This window comes from Pyrus communis, chromosome 6, assembly GCF_041283825.1.
Source record: "Pyrus communis isolate YQ-2024b chromosome 6, ASM4128382v1, whole genome shotgun sequence".
NCBI lineage: Eukaryota > Viridiplantae > Streptophyta > Magnoliopsida > Rosales > Rosaceae > Pyrus > Pyrus communis.
In genome coordinates, this window is record NC_142570.1 from 6,074,887 (window position 1) to 6,100,100 (window position 25,214).

At 36.7% G+C, this 25,214-nt stretch overlaps 1 protein-coding gene across 1 annotated transcript; it reads right to left on the reverse strand.

Annotated features, from left to right (window-relative positions):
• Window positions 1-9,644: 9,644 nt before the first annotated feature.
• On the reverse strand, window positions 9,645-12,097 carry LOC137711708 (bidirectional sugar transporter N3-like). The gene is made up of 6 exons (XM_068450969.2): window positions 11,936-12,097; window positions 11,695-11,731; window positions 11,388-11,598; window positions 11,005-11,166; window positions 10,774-10,893; window positions 9,645-9,959 (listed from the first exon to the last, which is right to left on the reverse strand). Exons 1-6 carry the CDS (start codon window positions 11,985-11,987, stop codon window positions 9,645-9,647), a joined length of 897 nt encoding a protein of 298 aa, XP_068307070.2. The 5' UTR covers window positions 11,988-12,097.
• Window positions 12,098-25,214: the final 13,117 nt, after the last annotated feature.

Consider the following 25,214-nt stretch of genomic DNA (forward strand, 5'->3'; position numbering starts at 1 on the left):
CATATGACCAATTCAATCAATTTATTTCTAAGTATGACTAATGGGGAAATTAGTTGTCTGGTTGATAATGTTACTACGCACACCATATTGCGTTAGTGAGACACTATTTTACTAACTTCGTACCTAAAAAAGCACATCTGACAACCCTCTAAGGCTCATCCAACCTGAATGAAGGATATGAAATCGCCCGTATAATGTGTCTATTTATACTGTCTTAACCATTAAAGATGCCCTCTATTCTCCACGTTCCAGAAAAATGTTGCTGAGTTTTAGAGACATTCGAGATAATCAATATCATATTGAAACCACTGAAGAGAATGGTTCTGAATTTCTTTGTATCACTTCTTACGAGTATGGCTAGAAGCGTATTCACGAGAAGTTGGAACGTCTCCCGAGTGGGTTATATATAACAACCATTCGCGGCATAAAGACCCACCATGTGGCCATCCCTTAGCTTGGGTTCCAGAGCACTTTGCTGCTTTGGCATGATTGTATGGAACATCCCAGACGTGACATGATGCATTGTATCCTCAAATCATCACATGAGCATCATTTACCTCTCTATGTTGGATTCTCGCCATGCAAAACTTGTTCTTTGGGGAAGTTGAATACTCAACCCTCAATTACAAAGATTATTCACAAACTTCCTAAGTTTCTTCAGAGGATTCAAGCGATATTTGTGGACCTATCTAACCAACATGCGGACCATTTAAATACTTTATGGTGTTGGTTGATGCATCGACACGTTGGTCACATGTCTGTTTATTATCCATATACAATGCTGCATTTGCGAAACTCCTAGCATAAATTATTAAGCTTAGGGCTCACCACCCTGATTATCCGATCAAGTTAATTTGACTGGATAATGCTGGATAGTTTACGTCACAAACTTTTGACGACTATTGCATGTCAGTTGGGATTGAACTTGAACATCCCGTACCCAATGTTCACACTCAAAATGGCCTGGAAGAAGCTTTCATAAAGAGCCTTCAATTGATAATTTGTACTTTGGTTATGAGAACCAAACTGTCGATATCTATCTAGAGTTTTGCAATATTGCACGCAGCTATGTTGGTTTGCCTGAAGCCCACCTCTAACTAACCTTATTCATCGTTACAATTGGTTACTGGATATGAGCCCGACGTCTCCCATTTACGTGTGTTTGGGTGTGCAGTCTATGTGCCAATAGCGCCGCCACTACGTACCAAAATGGGTCATCAGAGAAGAATGAGAATCTATGTAGGTTATGATTCGCCATCAATTATTCGCTACTTAGAGCCTTTGACATGAGATTTCTTTATCACACATTTTACGGATTGCCACTTTGATGAGACAATCTTCCCGTCGTTAGGGGGAGAGAATAACGCTAACGTTCATGTAAAACGTCGTGATTTGTTGTGGTATGCTCTCACTATGTCTAATTTACATCCCCGCAATGCCCAGTCTGAAACTGAAGTGCGACATATTCTAGATCTTCAGATCATCGCTTAAAGTATGCCGGGTGCTTTTACTAATCTAGCAAAGGTGACAAGATCACATATATCCATTGCAAACGCACCTGCAAAGATCAATGTACCTAGAGTAAGCCGTAATACTGCCTGGGAAAGTAGGAACATCCCTGAGGGTAGGGCGACCACACCTTCCACATGACCCGGTACATTGGCAGCTAACTAATCATCTGCTCCTACCCTGAAACGTGGCAGACCCCTTGGTTCAAAGGATTCACAACCCCGGAAGAAGAAAACGACACAAACTAGTGACCTTAGTTTGAATCTGACCATCACTTACTCATCTGTTCCTATGCATGAGGTTATTCTAGATTACGGTGATGTCTTAGATTAGACAACCCAGCATCCCGAGAATCGTGAGATTTCGGTCCACTACGCAGTATTGGATGAGGTTTAGAATTGGAATGATATGATCGTCGACGATGCATTTGCGTACATAATATCTACTAACATCATGTTTAACGATGATATTGAACCATGTTCCGTCGATGAATGCCGACGTAGAATGGATTGGTCAAACTGGAAACAAGCAATCCAGGTCGAACTCGATTCGCTTGCGAAACAAGGTTTTTGGGCATGTAGCTTCTACTCCATCACATGAAAAGCTTGTGGGCTACAAGTGGGTTTTCATGATGAAGCGTAATGAGAAGAATGAAATAGTGTGATACAAAGCATGCCTTGTAGTGCAAGGCTTCTCTCAACACCCTGAGATTGATTACGAGGATATGTATTCATCCGTAATGGATGTCATAACGTTCCGTTACCTTATCAGTTTCGTAGTTTCCAAAAAATTGAATATGCAGCTTATGGACATGGTAACCATGTATCTTTATGGGGATCTAGATACGGAAATTTACATGAAAGTTCCATAAGGACTTCCATTGACTGGTTCAAATAGTTCTAGACCACAGAACACTCTCTCTATTAGATTGAGGAGATCACTCTACGGATTAAAATAATCGAGCAGATGTGGTATAATCATCTGGGTTAATATATAACAAGTCAGGGTTATGTGAACAACGAACTATGCCTATGTGTGTTCATTAAGAAGTCACATTCCAGATTTGCAGTCGTTTCATTTTATGTCGACGACTTGAACCTCATCGGAACTCTCGCAGAGCTTAAGAAAATTGCCGTTCACTTGAGATCGAAATTTGAGATGAAAGATCTTAGGAAAACTCGATATTGTCTCAGCCTGGAGATCGAGCATTGTTTAGATGGAATCCTAGTACATAAATTGAACTACACCCAAAAGGTGGTGTGACATTTTAATGAGGATAAAGCGAAGCCTTCGGGTACTCCTATGGTCGTTTGGACTCTAAATGCTAAACGAGATCCTTTTCGTCCCAAGAAGGATGAGGAAGAGATTTTGGAGCATGAAGTTCCATACCTAAGTGCAATTGGTGCTTTATTATACTTGGCTTAATGCACTAGACCTGACATCTTATTTGCTATTAATCTTTTGGCTAGATACATCAATGCGCCTACATGTAGATACTAGAATAGTGTTAAAGATAATTTCCGTTACCTCAAGGGTACGACAGATTTGGGTTTGTTCAACACCCATGAATCCTCGAAAGAAGCCGCCACCCCCTTCAATCTTCGGGTTGATTCCCACCTTATTGGTTATGCAGATGCTGGTTATTTGTCTGACCCACATAAGGCACGTTCTCAAATAGGCTATGTCTTTACCGTTGGAGACACCGTTATATCGTGGATGTTTACCAAGTAAGCGCTAGTTGCAACTTCTTCGAACCATGCTGAGATCTTTGCCCTTCATGAAGCATCTCGTCAGTGTTTTTGGTTGAGAGCAGTCGTGGAACATATTCGAAACACTAGTGGCCTTACTACCGTCGTTGACCTTCCTACGACGATCTTTGAAGACAATGCTACATGTATCGAGCAGTTAAAGAAGGGATACATCAAGGAAGACAACACATAGCGCCGAAGTTCTTTTATTCTCGCCAGCAACAACAATAGTAGAACATTGAAGTCAAGCAAATCCGTTTTCAAGACAACCTAACCGATCTTTTTACCAAGTCATTGCCCAAGTCTACTTTTCAGAAGCTCGTCTAATGAATCGGTATGCGTAAATCATCTGAGTTGAATTGCTTGCAGTTCTATTATTTGGAAGTTATGTCTAACTCAGGGGAAGTATTAGGGGTGGAAAAAATTCCCGAAAATCCCGAACTGAACCGAAAAAATCCCGATCCCAAACCAAAAATTTCCCAAACCGAAATTCCCGACATTTTTGGGATGTTATCCCGAATCGACCCCAAAATTTCGGTATGGGATTCGGGATTGGCTTCTCGATATTTCGGGAATCGCATACCGAACCGAAAATATATAATATTAATTATTATATATATATATTTATATATATATATATATTATTCTTTTATAATTGATGCTAGTAGTTTCTAATCCATGTTCTGCAACCTGGAATGCCCTACACCTGCATATTTTTCATGTTCTGTTTGATATTCATGTGGATTTTATTATTGCTGCTGCCATGGCTGATGATTTCAGAAGGCTTGTGTCACATCCTGGCCAGGGACGGATCACTTCCCGGGCCCGCTCCACCACCGTAGCACGATATTGTCCACTTTGGGCTTACCATTCCCTCACGGTTTTGTTTTTGGGAACTCACGAGCAACTTCCCAGTGGGTTACCCATCATGAGATTGCTCAAGCCCCTTTCTCGCTTAACTTCGGAGTTCCTACGGAACCCGAAGCCAGTGAGCTCCCAAAAGGCCTCGTGCTAGGTAAGGATGAGAATATACATATAAGGATCACTCCCCTAGGTGATGTGGGATGTTACAATCCACCCCTCTTAGGGGCCCGACGTCCTCGTCGGCACACCACAGCCAGGGTTAGGCTCTGATACCAATTTGTCACATCCCTTCCCGGGCCCGCTCCACCACCATAGCACGATATCGTCCGCTTTGGGCTTACCATTCCCTCACGGTTTTGTTTTTGGGAACTCACGAGCAACTTCCCAGTGGGTCATCCATCATGGGATTGCTGAAGCCCCATTCTCGCTTAACTTCGGAGTTCCTACAGAACCCGAAGCCAGTGAGCTCCCAAAAGGCCTCGTGTTAGGTAAGGATGAGAATATACATATAAGGATCACTCCCCTAAGCGATGTGGGATGTTACAGCTTGATTCTTTTGTCTCTCAATAGATTGCAAAAAGGGTTTAATTAATTTGAATTTTGACTATGATAAAAACAGTCAGGCATGCCAGTGTTCAATTAAATGGTAATGTGAATGAAATGAAATTCCTAGTTCATGAATGTGTTCTTGAATTATATATTGGAAGAACAATTCATAATTTCATATTTCAATTTGGGATTCCCGATTTGTCTCAAAATCCTGAAAATATTTCGGGATTCCCAAAAATTTGGTTTGGGATTGGTCTTCAAATTCCCGTCCCGAAAAATTTCGGTTTGGGATTCGGGATACTAGTTTCGGTATGGTATCCCATACCGAACCACCCCTAGGAAGTATCTTGATAAGCATACTCACTTGATCTTTATGTTCTATTTTTCCTACGATTATGAGCTTTATTTTCATTGGGTTTTTGCTACCTAACGAGGTTTTGATGAGGTACCCATCTTGGGATGATCATACTCCGTTGAGTTCACTACTTTTGTCTTGTTTGACATTTGTTTTTAGACATTATGCATATTTCTCACTTTTCTCCTTAGTCTATGGGTTTTCATTTGCATTAGGTTTTACCATAGTGAGGTTTTCTAAGTTTTACTACCAATGCATACTTTCTTTAAATTTGAGACTCGCATTTGTCCGTTGTGCCCCTGACTTCATCAACTGTTCTATCTCAACTGCTGAAGATCTGATGCAATGTTTTGTTTGAGTATTTCCACACTCAAGGGGGAGTGTTGCAGTCATATTTAGAATAGGAATGTGATTGTGTAAATGTTAATGTATCTTGGGGTATCTTGGAATATTCTCCTTGGTAGATATTATCCTATTAGAGTTGTAATCCTATTAGGGTAATGATTTAACCTATCCTACTACTATAAATAAAGGCATAATGGGGTGATACAACACATACCTCACAATTAAATCTTTCTCTTCTCTCTCTTGCCGCCGACCTCTCTCCCTCTCTATTTCTAAATATAGTTCAGTCAAATAGGCATATAATAAAAAGATTATATTTAAATTAACATATAATGATTGTAAATAATTTAATATTAAAATAATGACATGAAGAAAAGTTAAGGGACCTTGATCAAAAATGAAAAAGGAATAAGGTTTCAATTAATAAAAAGGAGAAATGAGGGATGATGATCTAATTTATCCTTTAAGATTTTGATCACACTTCAAATAAAATCTAGACCGTTGAGTTGATTTTACAAAACTCATAATTTGTGTTTAAGAAGTAATATACAATATATTTTTATTTTTAGAAGTTAGATCCACTTTCAATTTTCTTTTGGTTTGAAACTTTTAACTTCTATATTTGGATTGTAAAATTCTTTTGATTTGGTTTGTAACTTCTATTTGGATTGTAACCATAATTTCCAATGGAAGTTACAAACCAAATCAAATAGAAGTTTAAATCCTTTAAATCCTCGATGTGGTATTCATACTCTCAACAATATTTGAGTTCCTCCTCATATGCCAATTAGTTTTATAGTGAAATCTCAACTTTCTTCATATTATCAGAGCATATTATCTTATGTGTGAAGCCTAATGATTACACGTGTTTCACGCCATCCTGTTGTGTTGTCTATATGTTTGGCTTGATAAATCGCCGCATTTAAGTGTGTTGAAAATGAATCTCAAATTGGTAAAAAAAGAAACCTTACATAAGATTATTAATAAATTACATTACTCCCATACTGCAATTTTATTTTATGGTCAGTTTCAACTTTTTTTTTCAAACACTATCAAATTAAAAGAGATCCAGGACACGATTGCTCGGATGCTGGAAGCATTGATAAAACCAAACACGGAAAGATCCCACTACAAAAATATCCCACTCTTGATCCTATCCAAATGAAATGGTTTATTTTTTATTTTTTTATTTTTACTGAGAATGATGGAATTTTTTATTTTTTAAGATAGTTATTGCATGCTTGTCTATCTTATATAGTTATAGAATACAATTCAAATTAAAACTTTCGAATATTGTATAAATTGATTTAAATGCCCAAGAGTGTATAATATCGTTATGCACAGTAGATATTTTGAAGAAGACAACTATATAGATTTCCAGAAGTTTAACAATTGGTTTTTTTTTTTTTTTTTTTTTTTCTTGGATAAGAAAAAACAACTGGCAACAAAAAGCCTCTAGGACACACAGAAGAGAAGCAATTGCAACGCCACGTTAACCAAGCTTCAGACGGAAGAGACAGCATCCACCTCAAATCTCTAGAAGAGTTCAGACGGAAGAGACTTGCAGACCAACCTCTGAATATTGACCAAGATTGTGCGTATCCTCCAAGGAGCACAAATGACTCCAGTAATCGAACCAATAGTTAAGCGCCTTTGAATCTCCCTCCACTTCCAGGATATTTAGACTTTTCTGATACGCTGCTTCAAGACCACCAAGCAGAGCTTGGCCTTCAGCAACCAGCACATTCGCAACACTTACCCTTCCTAGCGCCAGCTAGAATCGGAGATCCAGCATGATCCCAAATTATGAACCCACAATTAGCAGCTTATGATAGTTATTGCCAATCACCAGATCGATTACAAACCCATCCAAGATTACAGACCCATCAGAATCAACTTGAAACCAGGATTATCGGCCGCCAATTTTTTGCAGAAAATTTTATTTTAATCCTTGTCTAAGATTACATTTTGAATAAAACCCTTTCTAAGATTAAAAACTAATTTTAATCCTTGGCATTTAATTGTAATTTTTGAATATTGAATAGGTTGTGATAATTATTGGGTTTTTTGTTTGTGGGTTATACATTGATTTCCCATAAATAATAAAAATGTTATTTGTCATATATTTTTCATTGTGCGTAAATTTCTCAATATTTATGTATATGCATATTACGTACACACGTATGTTTAGATACTATAGTTATGTATCGATACATTTGTACCGATATTTCTATACCTAAGAGTAAAATAAGGTACCTAAAATTATGTACTGATACATTCGTACCGAAACTTATGTACTAATACTTCCGTACCTATGAATAAAATAAGACACTGAAAGTTATGTATAAATTGTTTTTGTTTTGTTGTTGAATTTTTTTAATAATAAGAAATTGAATTTTTATTAAATTTGTATCTATTAAAATGATTGGAGCACAAAAAAAAAAAAATACATTTATTATGGATGGGTAAAAAATTTAGAATGGTAACATAAATAATAGATGTGCTATAATTACTTATATGGTAAGTTTTAAAAATAAGGACTTATATTATATTTTGAAAATTACTCAGGTTAAAATCTAATTAAAAACAATCTTATTAAAGCCCTAAAATCTAAAAGTCCCATTTTTTTTTTGTTATCTATGTTTGTAGCCATTGTTTATAATTTCCTCTTACGTGATGCAAGGCAGAATACCTTATTGTCTTACTTGTCGTCAATGGAAGAATATATAGTTGAATTGAATACACCAAAAGCGGGGAACTAGGTAGCACACACGTAAACGTGGCAACAAGCACTACCAATATATGCCAATATGTGCATACACATGCATAAGCATACCTAAAAACAAAGTCTAGTGCTACCTCTATTATGCAACTTTAATTGGTCTCGATGCATCCGTTAGGTTAACCTAAACGTTTTTTTTTTTATTCGAAAGAACGAGAAAGATTGCAAAGGAGATTCGATTTATCTGGATCTTTAAATATACATGTTAAATTGTATTATAGGTTAGCATACATGTTAAACTAGAATTTAGGTTGTATGATTTGAGGAAAGTTAATTACTAAAATATTATTTGACTGTCACATAGTCAAAGTTCTAAAAAAAACTAGGCGCTAGTCGGATGACGAGTTAGGGCCTAGTGCCTAGACGATTAGTCGGGGGCCTAAGCGAACTAGACGGATTTAAATAAATTTATTATATATTGTATAAATAAGTGCATATTTATACTTATAAAACACACATAATTGTATTGAGATACATAAGTTACATCATAAAATGACACATAAATTATAAAGTATTAGAACATATTGAAAACATGGGGAACAAGCATATAACGAGTGTTCATCCAATTATTCAACAAGTTTCTTACATTTTATTGAAAACTTAAAATGCAAAATAAAAGTTATCGATTTTCTATTTAAGTGAGATTTGCAACCTAGGTTTAGGTGGGTGCCTAGGAAGGCTAGGCGGACATCTAAGCGGGTCTAGGTGCATTTTCTTAATTTTCCAATGCCTAGGGACTAATCGGAGCGGTGACCCAGTTCCTAGGCGGCATTAGAAGGAGATTTTTAGAATAGTGCACATAGTGCTTGAATAAACCGGTCCATAAATTCATTATAATACTATTTTACAAAAACTCTAAACCTTTTTTTTTTTTTTTTTTGGGATAAAAAAATTATTTGCGTCCTAAATTAAATAAAATTATTTTCTTAAACTCAGTGTTAAATTGGATTTTTGTTCGTGAAGATTGTGTACCTGTTCAAACTAATGTACCAAATCGAAGGACTAAAACCAAAATTCAATCTCAGGCTTTGTTTCAATTAACGAAATAGTAAAGCAATCTTGTCCAAATGATGAAAATCAAGGGTTTTAATTAATGTGCGAATGAACCAAAATCCCTTCTTCTCTTTGAGATTTTTTAATGTGCCCGGAATATGGTACAGTACGTCATATGTTATTATACAATTGGAGACAATATATATATATATATATATATATATATATATATATATATATTTACTGTTGAAGACCGTTATGCCCTCGAAAGGTGTTAGAAACCATTACAATGGGGCAAGAACAAGAGGAGGCTAGTCTATACCTTCATTAGGATTACACAAATATTAAGGAAAGTTAAACATCACGGAAATTAAATATGCACCAAAAGGGCATATGTACACTACGTTACATATGCATCGTGACGTCTAAAATATTTATATACAGCGATCGATCTCAACTGATTCAGGTACAATTAAGCAGGCAGCGGATGACCAAATATTCAAACTTCACATGTAACAAGTTGGCCGGGCAAGGAGGGTTCGATGATTTTCTCGTTATGGCATGTTTGTGCATGCATATATTGGTCATTGTTATGCTCAGAGCTTGGATGAGCATCAGTACTATTGTCATGGGAGCTTACAGCTGCTTGGACTTGTACCTCCACCTCAGGATTAGTAGTCAAAATTGTCATTTGCTTCACAACATCAGCTTTCCGTTCTGGTAGCTTCTCCTCCACATTTGTTTTGTTATTCCTGTACTTTGCATAGAGGGCCATCTGAACCAACCCAAAGGAGAAACCAACAATGTTTGGGGTCTGCAAGTGAAATGATCATGTGATTAGTTAATTAAGGCTAGCAAATATATTCTTATACAGAGGAAATTCTACATTAAATTTATGTACGGAGTAAAATTCAAACTTAAGTGCAGATGAGAGCACATACTGCTCTAGCCGACGAGTCTGCTAAACCATGCAAAATATCAAAATAAACGCCATAACGTATTCTAATTAAGAGCTAGTTTGGAAGTGCTTTTAAAATGGCTGAAAGTGGTTTTGGTGAAAATATTTTTGGAATTAATCTTTGGTAAAAATGCAAGAAAATCTTGGAGCGGTTTCAGTTATTTTAAAAGTGCTTCTTGAAGAAAACACTTCAAGTACTTTTAAAACCCAAAAATATTTTCAGTCATTTTAAAAGTATTTCTAGACGAGTCCTGAATTTTCCGAACAATATTTTGGAGCTTCTTAAATAGTTCTTGTTGCTTTCTTATGTCACTAAATTAAACTTGACGTAAGAGAGTGGTCCATTAAGGGATAGTGTTTGCATAACAAATGATTTTTTCCATTTCCTTATAATCTTGCTTTTTAATTGAATTATTCTATGATTTAATTAACTTTTAACCTTCATGGATTTATTTTTAGTTCGCCACGATATAAATCAATTAAAGGTTGAGGTGATCAAGCTAGCGTTATACATGCATCGTAGCACACATTAACATATAATAACCAGATTTTTTTTTTTATTATTTTAAAAATCAGCAAAAGGAAAAGTCCACAATTAAGGACAGGTTAACCGTACACACCTAGCTAATTAGTTAAACAGAAATAGCCGTACACAAATAAAATGACTTACTGCAACGTAGAGATCCTTGAGGAGTAAGCCATAGCTGAGCCACATAACGGCACTTAGGGTGAGGAAGAAGGATAAATTAAACGGCATGAACTCCACGCTCTTGGTGCGGATAACCATTTTCTGCACAACACAACAAAAAATCGTGCATGTATTAAATCTTAATGCATAGAAAATTTGAGATTTTGTTTAAACCTTTAAATAGTTGAAAACAGTACTTGCTTAATCAATTACCATGACGCTTAAAGGTGCTGCAAAGACACTGACAGAGAAAGTCACACAAACCCATCCTAGAACTGCGACGCGAGTCGGCCCTTGTGATAAGAAGTGAGCCAGAAGACGAATCAAGGAAAATCCCCCAAAGTTCACCAGAAAAAGCAGCCTCAGAGTGTACACCTGCAACACAAATTTGATTTATTAATTCTAAATAAGTCCTTTATACAAGTCATATTCTACCTGGAATTCAGCTAGACTAATGGGAGAGGAATTCAAACTGCGTAAAACGCACACTGCTCTAGCAACTCTGCAGTAATTCCTTTAAACTTAACATGCAGATTTGTTAGAGAGAGAGAGAGAGAGAGAGAGAGAGAGAGAGAGAGAGAGATAACACCGCTCACCCTCGCTTGCTTAGTTGCATATGTAAGGTAAATTGCAATATAAATGGTCTCTATGACACAACCGAATGAGTTGATGGTGATGAGAAGGATCTCATTAGACTTGAGGAATGCATAGTATATCCATATCGTTGCGGTGAACAGAGAAAACACATATGGAACTGATTGAAATCCCTCCGTCGATTTCTTCTTATACACCCTCCAAAATGTTGGCCTGCACCGCCCAAATCGAATAAAAAAAAAAAAACTGATAAACCTCATTGTAATTCCTCATTATCCCTGAAATAAATTGATAAGAAAAGAAACTTACAGCGGAGCTAGAAAAACGATGAACGAGGCAATGTTGCCTGTTTAATTGAAAATAGTAAGAAGAAAAAAAGTTAGTTTCTCTTCAAATAAAGTAGAATCAGGAAAACCAAAGGGAAACCATTTTGCACAATTCAGTTTATTTCGTCCCTTATTCAATTCAAAGTTCATAGATAAGTAGGGTTGGCGTGCATGGAGAGCAAAAGGGTTGCGAAACCAATGACAATGCTAATATATTGTTATACCTAGAACGCCAAAGGCAAAAGCCAATGGATGGTGAGAAGTTGATGCAGACATGGTAGCTGGCTAGAGTTCTCTCTTTGGAGATGTGCAGCAAATGAAACTGAAACTGAAACTGAAGGAACAGGGTTATATACGAAGCTATATAGCTTAGCCCTATATCCTCTTTCCTTATCTCTCTGATATTCCAAGTCTTTGCCACGAGATCATGAATACAAGGAGTCCTTGGTATTTATATACAAAGAACTTGGGGCTATGTTGTTGCATGAAGGCTGAATTGTGATGACTAGTTTATTAGCGTTTAGCATTAGGTGGAATAGAACTTTTACGGGAATATTATCTTGTATTACTTGTTCTGAAATATATATATGTACAATCTAAGTTCCACAAGGAAACAAAAGCTTTAATACAAACCTACTTAAAAAAGGACTCCTATTATTTACATTCCTATTTTTCCTAATATTGACTCATGATCAACACTCCCCCTCAAGTTGGTGCATAGATATCACACATGCCCAACTTGACAAGTGAGTCATCAAACTCTCGACTACATACTGCATAAGTTAGAACATCTGCAAGTTGCTCATCTGAACTCACAAACGGGATCGATACAATCTTCCTTTCAAGTTTCTCTTTAATAAAATGTCGATCAACTTCCACATGTTTTGTTCTATCATGCTGTACCGGATTATCAGCTATATCTCTCGCTGACTTATTATCACAGTATAGTCTTATGGTCTCCTTTGGCTTGAACCCAAGCCCCTCAAGAAGTTTTCGAAGCCAGAGAAGCTCACAAATGCCGTGAGCCATCCCTCGAAACTCGGCCTCAGCTGAGGATCTTGATACTACCTTCTGTTTTTTACTTCTCCATGTGACTAAATTGCCTCCTACAAACGTAAAATATCCCGAAGTAGACCGTCTGTCACCTACACTTCCTGCCCAATCAGCATCCGTGAACCCCTCAATCCTCAAATGTCCATGCTTCCGATAGAGAACTCCTTTTCCAGGTGCAGACTTTAAATAAGCTAAGATACGCATAACAGCAGCCATATGATCTTCACTCGGTGAATGCATAAATTGACTTACTACACTTACTGCATAGGCAATATCTGGTCGTGTATGAGCCAAATAAATTAGTCTCCCTACAAGTCTCTGATATCTCCCCTTATCAACCGATTTCTGATTCGGATCCAAACATAGATGATGTTTTTCAACAATAGGAGTATCAACTGGCTTACATCCCAGCATACCAGTTTCTTTTAACAAATCCAAAACATACTTACGTTGTGACAAGAAAATGCCTTTCGAAGATCGAGCAACTTCGACTCCAAGAAAATACTTCAAATCCCCTAGGTTCTTCATTTCAAACTCAGCCGCAAGATTTCTCTGCAGCCTTGAAATCTCATCACAATCATCCCTAGTAATAATCATGTCATCTACATAGATGATTAAGGCCGTCACTTTTCCCTGTCTTCGTTTGACAAACAATGTATGATCAGAATGACTTTGGTGATACCCAATCGTTTTCATAACTTGAGTAAACCTATCAAACCATGCACGAGGCGATTGCTTAAGCCCATAAAGAGACTTACGCAACCGACATACTCCGGTACTTCTACCAGCACTGTACCCAGGAGGAAAATCCATATATACTTCTTCCTCCAAGTTCCCATGAAGAAAGGCATTTTTCACATCAAACTGTTTTAATGGCCAGTTCATATTAGCAGCTAAAGATATCAGAACTCGTACCGTATTCATCTTGGTAACCGGAGAGAACGTTTCTTGATAATCTACACCATATGTTTGGGTGTATCCTTTAGCTACCAACCTTGCTTTGTACCTGTCGATTGATCCATTGGCTTTGTATTTAACAGTGAACACCCAGCGACAGCCAACTGTTTTTTTTCCTTCTGGTAAAGACGTCACCTCCCAGGTATTATTCTTCTGTAGCGCTAACATTTCTTCATCCATTGCGTTTGCCCATTTTTGATCCTTTAGAGCCTCCTCCACACGGGTTGGTACTCGAGTAGCCTCCATATTGTCAACCAAAGTCTTGCGCTCTGGTGCAAGACCATTGCATGAGACATAGTTGGCTATTGGATACTTCACTTTGCCTTCCGGAGAAAACCTGTTAGGTGGCACACCCTTATTTTGTCTCGGTGGCAGCTTATATGTATTTACATCATTACTTGTATTAGTTACATAATCATCCACAATACTTACCTCAGGTATATCCAGAGAAGATTCATTGGGCAGCACTGTGGAGCTAAAGAGAAAGGGGGGTACATTAGTAGGCTCGTCAACAACCTGTCCTGACTGCATGCTGCTCTCGGCAACAGTCTGCAGACTGCTCTCGACAACTGTTGGAGATTTATTACTCTCGGGATCACTCTCATCTGGAACCGGTCCTGACTGCATGCTGCTCTCAGCAACAATTGCAGATTTATCATTCTCGGCATGTATAATCACTGCCCCATTATGCACGGCATCAACCCCAGGGATTCCTTCCAAGTTCAACCATTTCAGATCATCACTAGAGCTCTCCCCCTAGTGATCTGAAGATGAAGATACGGGAGCATAAAAATACTCTGATTCAGAGAAGGTCACATCCATGGTAACATACATATGACGAGTCGCAGGGTGATAACATTTATATCCTTTTTGGTGAGAGGAGAAACCAACAAACACACAGCGAAGTGCACACGGATCCAACTTAGTGCGATGAATTTTCTGAATATGCACATACGCCACACACCCAAAGACCCGGGGTTGGAGATTATGAGAAGACACCACAGGAACATGTTGAGTGAGGACTTGAAACGGAGTTTGAAAATTAACCACCCGAGAGGGCATACGATTAATCACGTAGACGGCATAAGTAACAACTTCAGGCCAAAAAACCTTAGGAACAGAAGCACCCAGAAGTAGTGCACGTGCCGTTTCTAAGATATGGCTATTTTTCCGTTCAGCCACCCCATTTTGCTGTGGAGTATAGGGGCAGGTTGTTTCATGGAGAATGCCTTGATCACCAAGAAACTCTAACAATTCACGATTAATATATTCACCACCATTATCAGAACGAAGAACTTTAATCACAGAGAAGTATTGGGTCCGAAGCATTTGAGAAAAATTCCGAAATACCATACCAACATCACTCTTATTTTTTAACACATATAGCCACGTCATACGAGTGCAATCATCAACAAACGTAACAAACCACTTAATCCCAGAAGAAGTAACAACCGGAGATGGTCCCCAAACATCAGAGTGCACAAGTTCAAACGGTAAAGCTCTTTTATTCATACTAGGCGGAAAAGAAGCACGATGGCTTTTAGCAAGAATACATACTTCACAATGTAAGTCTGATTCAGTTATTCCACTAAATAAACTAGGTAACATATGCCTTAAATACCCAAAAGATGCATGGCCTAACCGACGATGCAACAATCACACTGCTTGTAAATTACTAGACCGGGACGCGCGAACTGCATTTGCTCTTCCAGAAACGACGTCGTCCACGTAGTACAACCCCTCTCTCTTAGTGCCACGCCCAATTATCTCCTTGGTCTGAATATCCTGGAGTAGACAAAAAAGAGGATACATTAGAACAACACAATCCAATTGTTCAGTAACCTGTGGTATGGATAATAGGTGATGGGATAAAGATGGAACAAGCAAGCAATGATGTAAGGGAAGTGACGGGGTGAGATGCACAGTGCCGGCACCACACACGGGTGCCAGAGTACCATTGGCAGTTGATATATTTTTCCTGTGAGATATAGTCATGTATTGAAACATATTTTTATCATATGTTATATGATCCGTTGCCCCAGAGTCCAGAATCCAACCTGTATGGTGCTGTTTCTCGGAGGCTAAGAGAACATGTCCCATGGTACCTGTGTCGGACGACGAGGCACCCTGAGTACCAAGCAACAAATTCTGACTAGAGTGACTAGAACTAGGCACGGCTTTCTGGACTGTGGTTGTAGCCGCAGTAAGGGAGGCACGGCCTCCACTGGATTCGGCTGCTCCACGCTCCTTGGCACGCAATTTTTTCTTGAACTCTGGAAACCAATCAGGCACCCCATGCTTAGTAAAGCATTTATCCTCAGTATGACGGGTTTGTCCACAGAAAGTACACTTCAAATCATCTTTATTTTCTCGGTTGAAAGGTCGAGAATTTAAAGATTGATTAGAAAAATTACTAGCACGATGAGTACCAGCTGGCCGAGAGATCATTGCCATGGACGGCAATCCTCCTTAATTGTTACTCCCACCCATCATGGTAGCATGTCGTTGAGCTTCACGTCGAACAACAGAAAACACCTCATCAACAGAAGGTAAGGGCTGAGTACGTAAAATATCACTACGTACTTTATCAAACACATCATCCAAACCCGCCAAAAAAGCATACACACGATCAACCTGAATTTCTTCTCGAAGTGTCTTGAAATCCACAGCACATACCATCTTGATTGGTCTCCGTTGATCTAACTCCTGCCACACGGACTTGAGATCAGCATAATACACACCCACTGGCTGACCCTCTTGACGGAATCTGAACGATTTAACCTTCAATTCATAAATCTAAGAAATATCTGAACCATCATAATAAGTTCGAGCCACCTCTTCCCAAACTTCTTTAGCAGTACGTAGGTGAATAAAAAATCCCATGATAACAGGTTCCATAGAATTGATCAACCACCCTTTTACTATTGCATTCCCTGTCTCCCACGCCTCATACTCAGCACTAGCCTCAACAGGCTCCTTGGTACTACCAGTCACAAAGCCCTTCCTACCGCGTCCAGCAATGTGCATCTCCAAAACCTTGGACCAAAGAGGATAATTTGATCCATTTAATTTCACGGTATTTGGTACAACAGACGCATCACTCTGAATAACGACAGGATTCACTACTTCATTATTGGTTGAATTACTGCCCTCTAACTTCAACATGCCACTGCCTCCTTCTGATGCCATTCGACTTTACCCAAAAAAAAAAACAAAGCACAGCAATACACAAACAAACAACAACAACTTCTGCCGAAGTCGAACCCGTGACCTATTGGATTCGAAAATGGCTCAACCCAACAACGCACAAGGGTACTGGCAGCAATACACAAACAAACAACAACAACTTCCGCCGAAGTCGAACCCGTGACCTATTGGATTCGAAAATGGCTCAAACCCAACAACGCACAAGGGTACTGGCAACAATACACACAGCAATACGCACACTGCACTACCAGCAATACTCACAGCAATTCCACACGCACACGGCACTGCCTCCTTCTGATGTTACTGTCCCCTGATGATTTACCACACTGCTACACCCACAGCAGTACCACACACACACGGCAGCACTGTGCAGACACATCACCACCCACACTGCTGCACACGCAGCCAAAAATACACACACACGACAACACTGTTTTTCTGCAGAAGATTTGCAGAAAAAAACAGTCAACGCACAGCGGAAAAGAAAACTAGGGTTTTGGCTCTTGATACCAAATAGAACTTTTACGGGAATATTATCTTGTATTACTTGTTCTGAAATATATATATGTACAATCTAAGTTCCACAAGGAAACAAAAGCTTTAATACAAACCTACTTAAAAAAGGACTCCTATTATTTACATTCCTATTTTTCCTAATATTGACTCATGATCAACAGGTGGCTGTAGTACAGAAAAGCCCTGCACCCATGACATTACAATAAGCATATATGTGAGTGGAAGAGGATCCTCTCCTGAGCCCAGGATGGGGATCCTCCTGACCACAAAATCCGGACCGTTCAAATTTAATCCAACGGTTGTAATTATTATAACTTTTAGAGAACCCCCTGTTTGGAGCCGTTGAATTAAATTTGAACGGTCCGGATTTCGTGGTCAGGAGGATCCTCATCCTGAGCTCAGGAAAGGATCCTCTTCCTATGTGAGTGTCAACTCAGCAAAGGTGAGTCGGTATTTTTAACTATTGTGCAACAAACTTACACACTTACACACTTATGTTACATATTTAGAAAGGTTGCCTTCCTTAGCACCTCTTTCACGTGAAACCTTCCTAAGCAACTTCCTTTTTCGATTTATCACTTTCTATTGCTTTTAGCTGTTTCTCTTGGGGTACCCCCGGCTCTTCGGCCTTTGGCAGTACTTTCATGCTCATTCAACCCCAAACCCTAACAATATTTCCAAAAACTTTTCAATAAATTTTCTTCTATCATTCTTGTTGATATTATATTGATTGTATCTCTCATAGTAGTAATATAATGGTCTCAAAAGGATTCTCAAGTTTTAGTCATTAATTGATTAACTATATATGACATACGACATTAAAAATTTGTATCTAATTAACAGTGACAAAGCTTTTGTAGTCATGTTCAAATATGAATGGATGTAGTAAAATTGTTCATTTAGATATTTGTGAAAAGCTAATCATAAATTCTTCACTCAATCGGAGCAATATGGTTGTTATGCTAATTATTGAACTTATTGAAGAAATGAAATATAACAAAATTACAGATAATATTCTTTATCAGTGGTTGAATCGATTACCAGAAGAAGAATTATGACAAAATTAATTATGATACGTTTTTTGTAAATAAAACTTTCATGCATCGAAGAGAAGCAAATGAAAGGCTTTTATTAAAACTACCGTAGGATTGAGAGTGAAATTTTCACCCTGTACATGTCATAAATAGAACTAGTACATGCCCACACACAAAGTGTGTGTGAAATTATTTATTTATATTTTTAAAATTGAAGGAGAGAAGAAGAGCGTGAGAGATAACGTAGGAGCGGGGAGGGAGGGAGAGAGGAAGAGATATTTTTATTTTTATTTTTTAAAATTAAAGATATTAAATTACCTGTAGGTGATGCTTCAACAAAAAAAAGTAAAATTTTGTTTTGTAAAAATAAGTTACTGCCCTTAATTTTTTTTTATATGATAGAAGACTAAATAATCTTTTCACATTCTTTTGGTTGACAAAAATTGTTCTATTAATATGTAATTTTTTTTTTGAGAAGCTATTAATATGTAATTTAAATATGTAGTTTAGATTTAAAATCTCCTAAAAAGTCAATTATTTCCATCATAACAGTTTGGAATATGAAATTTTAGATTTTTGTACGTTTTGATGTAAGTCCCTAGCAGTTCTCTTCTCAAAAAAGTGAGAAGGGCGAACTTGCTTTTTTAAAGCAATTTTTATCAACACTTAGACGAGAGATGTAATCCATTATTAAATAATAAATAGATTTGATTCATCTCTTTTATTTATTTATTAGTAAGAGGAAGGAGAATGATTCGAAATAATTACAATAATTTGAGAAAAGAGAGAATTTCAAACCCGAAAAACATAAGTAAAAACTTAATACCTTATCTATTAGAATATTGAGCTACATACAAATAAATAATAAATATATTTGATACATGTAAAACCACTCATAATAATTTAATCATACAAGAAATGCACTACTGGGGAAATATTCAAGCCTAAGGAGTTCAAGTCATGACATCTGTGAAGCAAAATTTACTTTTTAATATTTGGTGGGCGATTATAGCATAGAAAAAAAAGGTATTGCGCTCTATCTCATATAGCTTTGACCATCACGCGTGAACAGGGGATTCAAAGTGACCATGTTTTGATTGCTACAAATGGCAGAATTTGATCCCATGACAAGTATATGTATCTACCTGTTTACATAAGTATATTGCTAAAAAACCACAATCCCCCTTTGAGTTCCTTCCCTTGGTTTAATCTTATTGTAAGTACGGGTTTGTGAATGGTTGAATACAGAAAAAAAACTAAAATTGGAAATTTAGATTTATTAAGATGTTTGTTTGATTGCTTTTTGGTGGTTTTAAATAGTAAAGATGGACTGGGAAGTGGTAGGTGTGGGATTTAGAATATGGTCCGCCTGATAAAGGATAATATTTCCTAAGTATATCGATGATTAAGATTAGCTAGCTTAGTGTACCTGCTATATCTGTGATTAGTAAAATAATTATTGTCCCATCGTGTTATTAATTTTTATAAAGTATTGATGAAAATATCTTATGACAAGTTCAGGTGATTACTGTTGGTGGTAGGATGTGAGATGATCGTCATTTTTTGTTAGGGAAATTTTATTTGAACTTATGTAACATCTTTCTATATCTAATTTATTCTCTGCATTCATATTATTTGCAATTAAAGAATTAATATCTCTTTAAACTAAAATTTATTACCTAAACTACCATTCCAAACTCAATTCAAAGTGTAAAATTATCTTTACACCCATTTATAAAATAAAATCTCAAATTAAATTGGATCTAACAGAAAAAAAAAAAAAAAAAATCCCTTCACGTCTAACTAGCTTGAATTTGGGTACATATAAAAATGTCCTATATATTATTGGCTTATTGAATGTTAATAATTTGAAAAACTAATCAGTCTTTCACTTGAACTGTTCCAAAATTTTCTTGAAAGTTCCCTTCTCCACAATTCGAAGCTCAAGAGGCCGGATCGAATTGGTTCTCCTCTTCTCCTCAAGACCACATAGCCATGATCCAAAAATGTTGCATCCATTTCTCTACAACATTCACTAAGAACTCTCTCTTCAACTTATCCTTTGATCTCCCAGTATATTATGGAGTGGTCTAGTTTTGGGACATTAAATCTGTATGGTTCGTGAAATCAATCAGCTTGGCTTTCGACTTGCTCAATAGTTCAGATCCTTTATTGACCACCATTTGAAGGTTCTTTTTAGTGTTTTTGTCTATGTTTACTGTCAGTATTGATAGTGTTTTGTAAAAATGGTGATAGGGTTTGATTATTAGGGGTGGGTTTATTGATAAATTTAGTTTTAATGTTAATTTCATCTTGTACTTGATGGTAATTATGCAATAGGGTAAAAAAAGATAATTTTCATTTATAGTTTAAGTTTTTTTTTTTTTAGAAATGGTGATAGGGTTTGATTATTAGGGGTGAGTTTATTGATAAATTTAGTTTTAATGCTAATTTCATCTTGTATTTGATGGTAATTATGCAATAGGGTAAAAAAGATAATTTTCATTTAGAGTTTAAGTTGGGTGTAGAAATGGTGATAGGGTTTGATTATTAGGGGTGGGTTTATTGATAAATTTAGTTTTAATGTTAATTTCATCTTGTACTTGATGATAATTATGCAATAGGGTAAAAAAAATAATTTTCATTTATAATTTAAGTTGAGTGTAGAAAGAAGTTACGTAGGTTAAAATAAAATTTCACTTTTTATTATTTATAATTATGGCAATGCTTTGACAAATTCCGAGGTAGTAGTACTGCGCTAATTGACCTGCACTAGGTTTTCCAAGCTAATTTCAGTGCCTGGGCCCAAACCTTAACGAGATCCTAATGTAATACATACATGAGCACGCACGAACAGGAGAGAGATGTTAAAAGGTCCCAAGAACAACCCCTGTTTTACCTTAGCTGTTTGCACTGGACATGAGTGTAAGTTTTTGAAAGACGATAATTTTATTAAAGAACCTTATTGAATTGTACTAAGATCCTCAAGCATAATGTCCTGCAGAAAAGCATGAGGATCCGCTAGCCACACTTCATCAGTGTTCAGTGGCAAAGCTTAATGAACCAAACGATGAGCCGCATCATTAGCTTTGCTAAAAACATGATATGGAACCAAGCTCACGCATTCAACAAAAGAAAACCGTAAATCTGCAACCAAGCTCAGCCGCCGGCCCCTTGATAAGGTCCAATTCGACCTTAACTAGGAGCTGCAAGGTTATCAATGGCGAGAGGGATAGAGGAGGAAGAAGAAGAAGAAGAAGAAGAAGAAGAAGAAGAAGAAGAAGAAGAAGAAGAAGAAGAAGAAGAAGTAGCTGAGCTTCATTTTGTAATTTTGTCAAATATTTCTTTAATGAAATTGACCGTTACAACTTTCATGCCCAGAGTGTGCTCTTATGCCACTCCTTACATCACTTGCCAGCTGGCAATTTACAACAAACTCACAAAAAGCCAAGAAACAAACCCAAATAACTAATAACCTCTAACTGTGATTAAAATAACTGAAAATATGAGTACACCTTGGGAATTCAATTTTCTTTAACTAAAACTCATCACGGTAAATTTTTATTTAAAAAATCTAATGATTAGGCTCCAACTAAGGAATATCCATAATTAAGTTTGACTTTACAAAATTTGTATTTTTGGATGTCTAAATTACCCCTAATAACACTTACTTTGGATCTCTCACTTATTATCTACATATATTTTACATTATTTCATTCAATTAAATATCTTCAAATAACTTATGGGGATTTGGAAAAAAATTTAAATGTCATGATTCTTATGCATTTAATAACAAAATTTACATGATACCAATGTTCCTTATATTGTTGTTTTCACATGATGCTAACAAGTAAATTAGTATTTCCTACAAATATAAAAAGGTTATTTTATTCAAAATTATCAATATTTTAAATATAACATAGGTAAATTAACAATAGAAGTTCCTAGTAAATTATGTAACGATACATGCAAAATAATTTACCTACAAAATAAAAGAATGTCGATTGATTGCACACTCTATATAATAATAACAAAATATGGCTAGTATATATATGTATTATCACATGAAAAATAATTTACCTACAAAATAAATAAATCTTTTTAGCCAATTGATTCAAAATTAATTAATTACATATTATTTTACATAAAAATATAGATAAATTATTTGCACACATATATATAATTTTAACAAAATGTGCCTAATACATACATGCAAAATAATTTACCTACAATGATTGTCAAACAAATAAAAGAAATGAAACATATGATGGTAAGAGAAGTATAAAGTAGATAATTTTATAATAATAAGGCAGTTATTTCCCACAATTATGGTGGATAATGAAATTCATTAACATAATTAGAGTGTTGTGGCACAATTGTAGATAGTTTGAAAATAATAGGTATTTATTTGTTTACATGGCAGTCTACTTCAAATATGGGTTTTATTTGGATGTTTAAAATGAGACCGGTTTTTGTCAAAGAAATAAGTGTTGCATGAGCTTATATCTAAGGGACCCTTAAAATAATCACAGTTCATATCATTTTCCCCTTCTTAGAGGACAACCTTGTCCTCAAGGTTTACTTAAAATTGAAATTCTGGGAATCGAACAGCCATGAAGTCATCCTAGTCTATCCAAGTAGCTTCCTCTTTGCTGCTGCCCTCCCATTGTACAAGCAAGCAACTGAACTCACGCTACATTGCTTTTCTTGTACATCCTCCTCTGAAGCACTGATGAAGGACTTTGCTGATTAAACCATCATCTGTGACTGTAGGCAGAGTGGCTGCAGGTGTTACATTTGATCCCAAATGCTTCTTAAGGCAATTGACATGGAATACAAGGTGAAGCTTCCATCACGCAATTTCAGTCCATAAGCAACCTATCCAATTCTGTCCAAAACTTCAACAGGACCATAGAACTTAGGTTGCAGCTTGTGGGATGAAATTTCTTGCAGAGGTGGTGGTGTAGTAGCATTGTGAGTGAGTATGTACTTCTCAGATCCTATTGCAAACTTCATAATCAGTAATTGAAATCCTACAGCATTGGACTAACTGAGGACAACCACTGCACTTCTAGAACCACACCACAACCCCCAAGTGGTAGAGAATATAAATCAAGTGCACAATTATATCCTCCTAACTCAAGAGAACCATTTCTATAACACCCTTGGCTCCTAACTTTACCCCAATCAACAATCATGACATCAAAGGGTTTGGAGTCATGCAACTGCCATCCCAACCTTTTCACCAATCTAGAGTCAACAAAGTTGTGTGTACTTCCTGAGTCCGGTAAAATCCTCACATGATGATTTCCAACTAATCTATATCCACTTTCATGGTTTGCACTGTTTGTTCAGCATTGGTGTCGTAAAATGCTCACCCACTGAGTTCCATTTGTTGTAACAAAGCTGCAATTCATCATTAGAATCCTCAACCTCGTCATCAAGTTAACCAAGTCTAAATTTATGGCCTTCACTCATTTTTCATCACATAACCAACAATCATCCCTATCTCTTTTGCGCTGTATTTCCTCAGGAGTAAGTTTATTTACAGGAAAATTACCCGTTCGAGTGACAGGATAAGAATGAGGAACCATTAGATTGGATGAGGTTTGGAAGGTGCAGGTGGTTTGGGGTAACTAGCCTTAAGGTCATTGAACTTATTATCTACTTGGATTGCAATAGCTATAGGCTCATGCATATTTGCAGGGCGTAACAGCTTCACATCAAACTCTAATTTTCATTTTAATCCACCCAGAAAACAACTCTTAAGTAATATAGCTCCACATCGCTAGTTCGATTGGCTAATCTACATCACTCAGCAACATAGTCCTTAAGAGTACCTTTTTTGCGAAGTATAAACAGTGCCTCAGCACAATCTTCAAATTCTGATGGACCTCTTTGGCTAATCTACATACAAATTGTGATTAGTATAGGGGTTTTTTTTTTTTTTTTTTGGGTACTACCTCTAACAGGTAATGTCTTACTTAGCAAGTGTTGTGGTCTCACTTGTTGGTGGCGACAATTACGTGTGCCTAGTTTAGGCTCGTTGCATTTGCCGTATTTGTGGCAAATCTAAACATGTGCGCTTGTGCTAGTACCGTAATGGTTGTGGTAGTCAATTAAGGAATTATCTTTATGCTTGTTTATGCGAGTTATCTTCAGCACTGGAGAAAGTATCCATGTAGCAACTCTTGTAATTATTCTTGTTTGTTAACAAAATCACTATTGCTTCTTGTTTTAAAAAAAAAAAAAAAACATGATATGGAACGTAATTTTTAATTGTATGTACATCATAATTAGTAAAGCATGCACAATGAATCAAATTATGGGTTCACCGACGAAATGGATTTGAATAACACTCCAAATCGTATCCAAATTAAACTTAGTACCTTGATCATTTTGTACGAAAAAGACAAATATGAAAACCTATGGGAGCATTTTTGCTCACTACCATTTAGTGTGGTGTATGTTCTCCATCATATTTATCATCGTTAGATGAGTTTGAATTTCGATATTCATGTAGTGGATAAACACAAATCTCAAAATTCAAACTCATTTAACGGTGATAAATATAATGGTGAGTATACACCACATAAATGGTGGTGAGTAAAAATGCACTCAAAACCTACAATATCTTAAAACGCAAAACTAGAGCGAATTATTTGGTGAAATGGTTAAGATTCACTTATAGTCGATAACACTTGTACAATTATAAATTAATATATATAGTATGCTC

Bases quoted from the DNA above. Each gene is read 5' to 3' on its own strand.
- LOC137711708 (XM_068450969.2), bottom strand. From the start codon at position 11,987: ATGTCTGCATCAACTTCTCACCATCCATTGGCTTTTGCCTTTGGCGTT. The intron at 11,599-11,694 runs GTAAGTTTCTTT...TGGGCGGTGCAG, and splicing joins ATCGTTTTTCTAGCTCCGCT to GCCAACATTTTGGAGGGTGT. The intron at 9,960-10,773 runs GTAAGTCATTTT...TTTCACTTGCAG, and splicing joins TCAAGGATCTCTACGTTGCA to ACCCCAAACATTGTTGGTTT.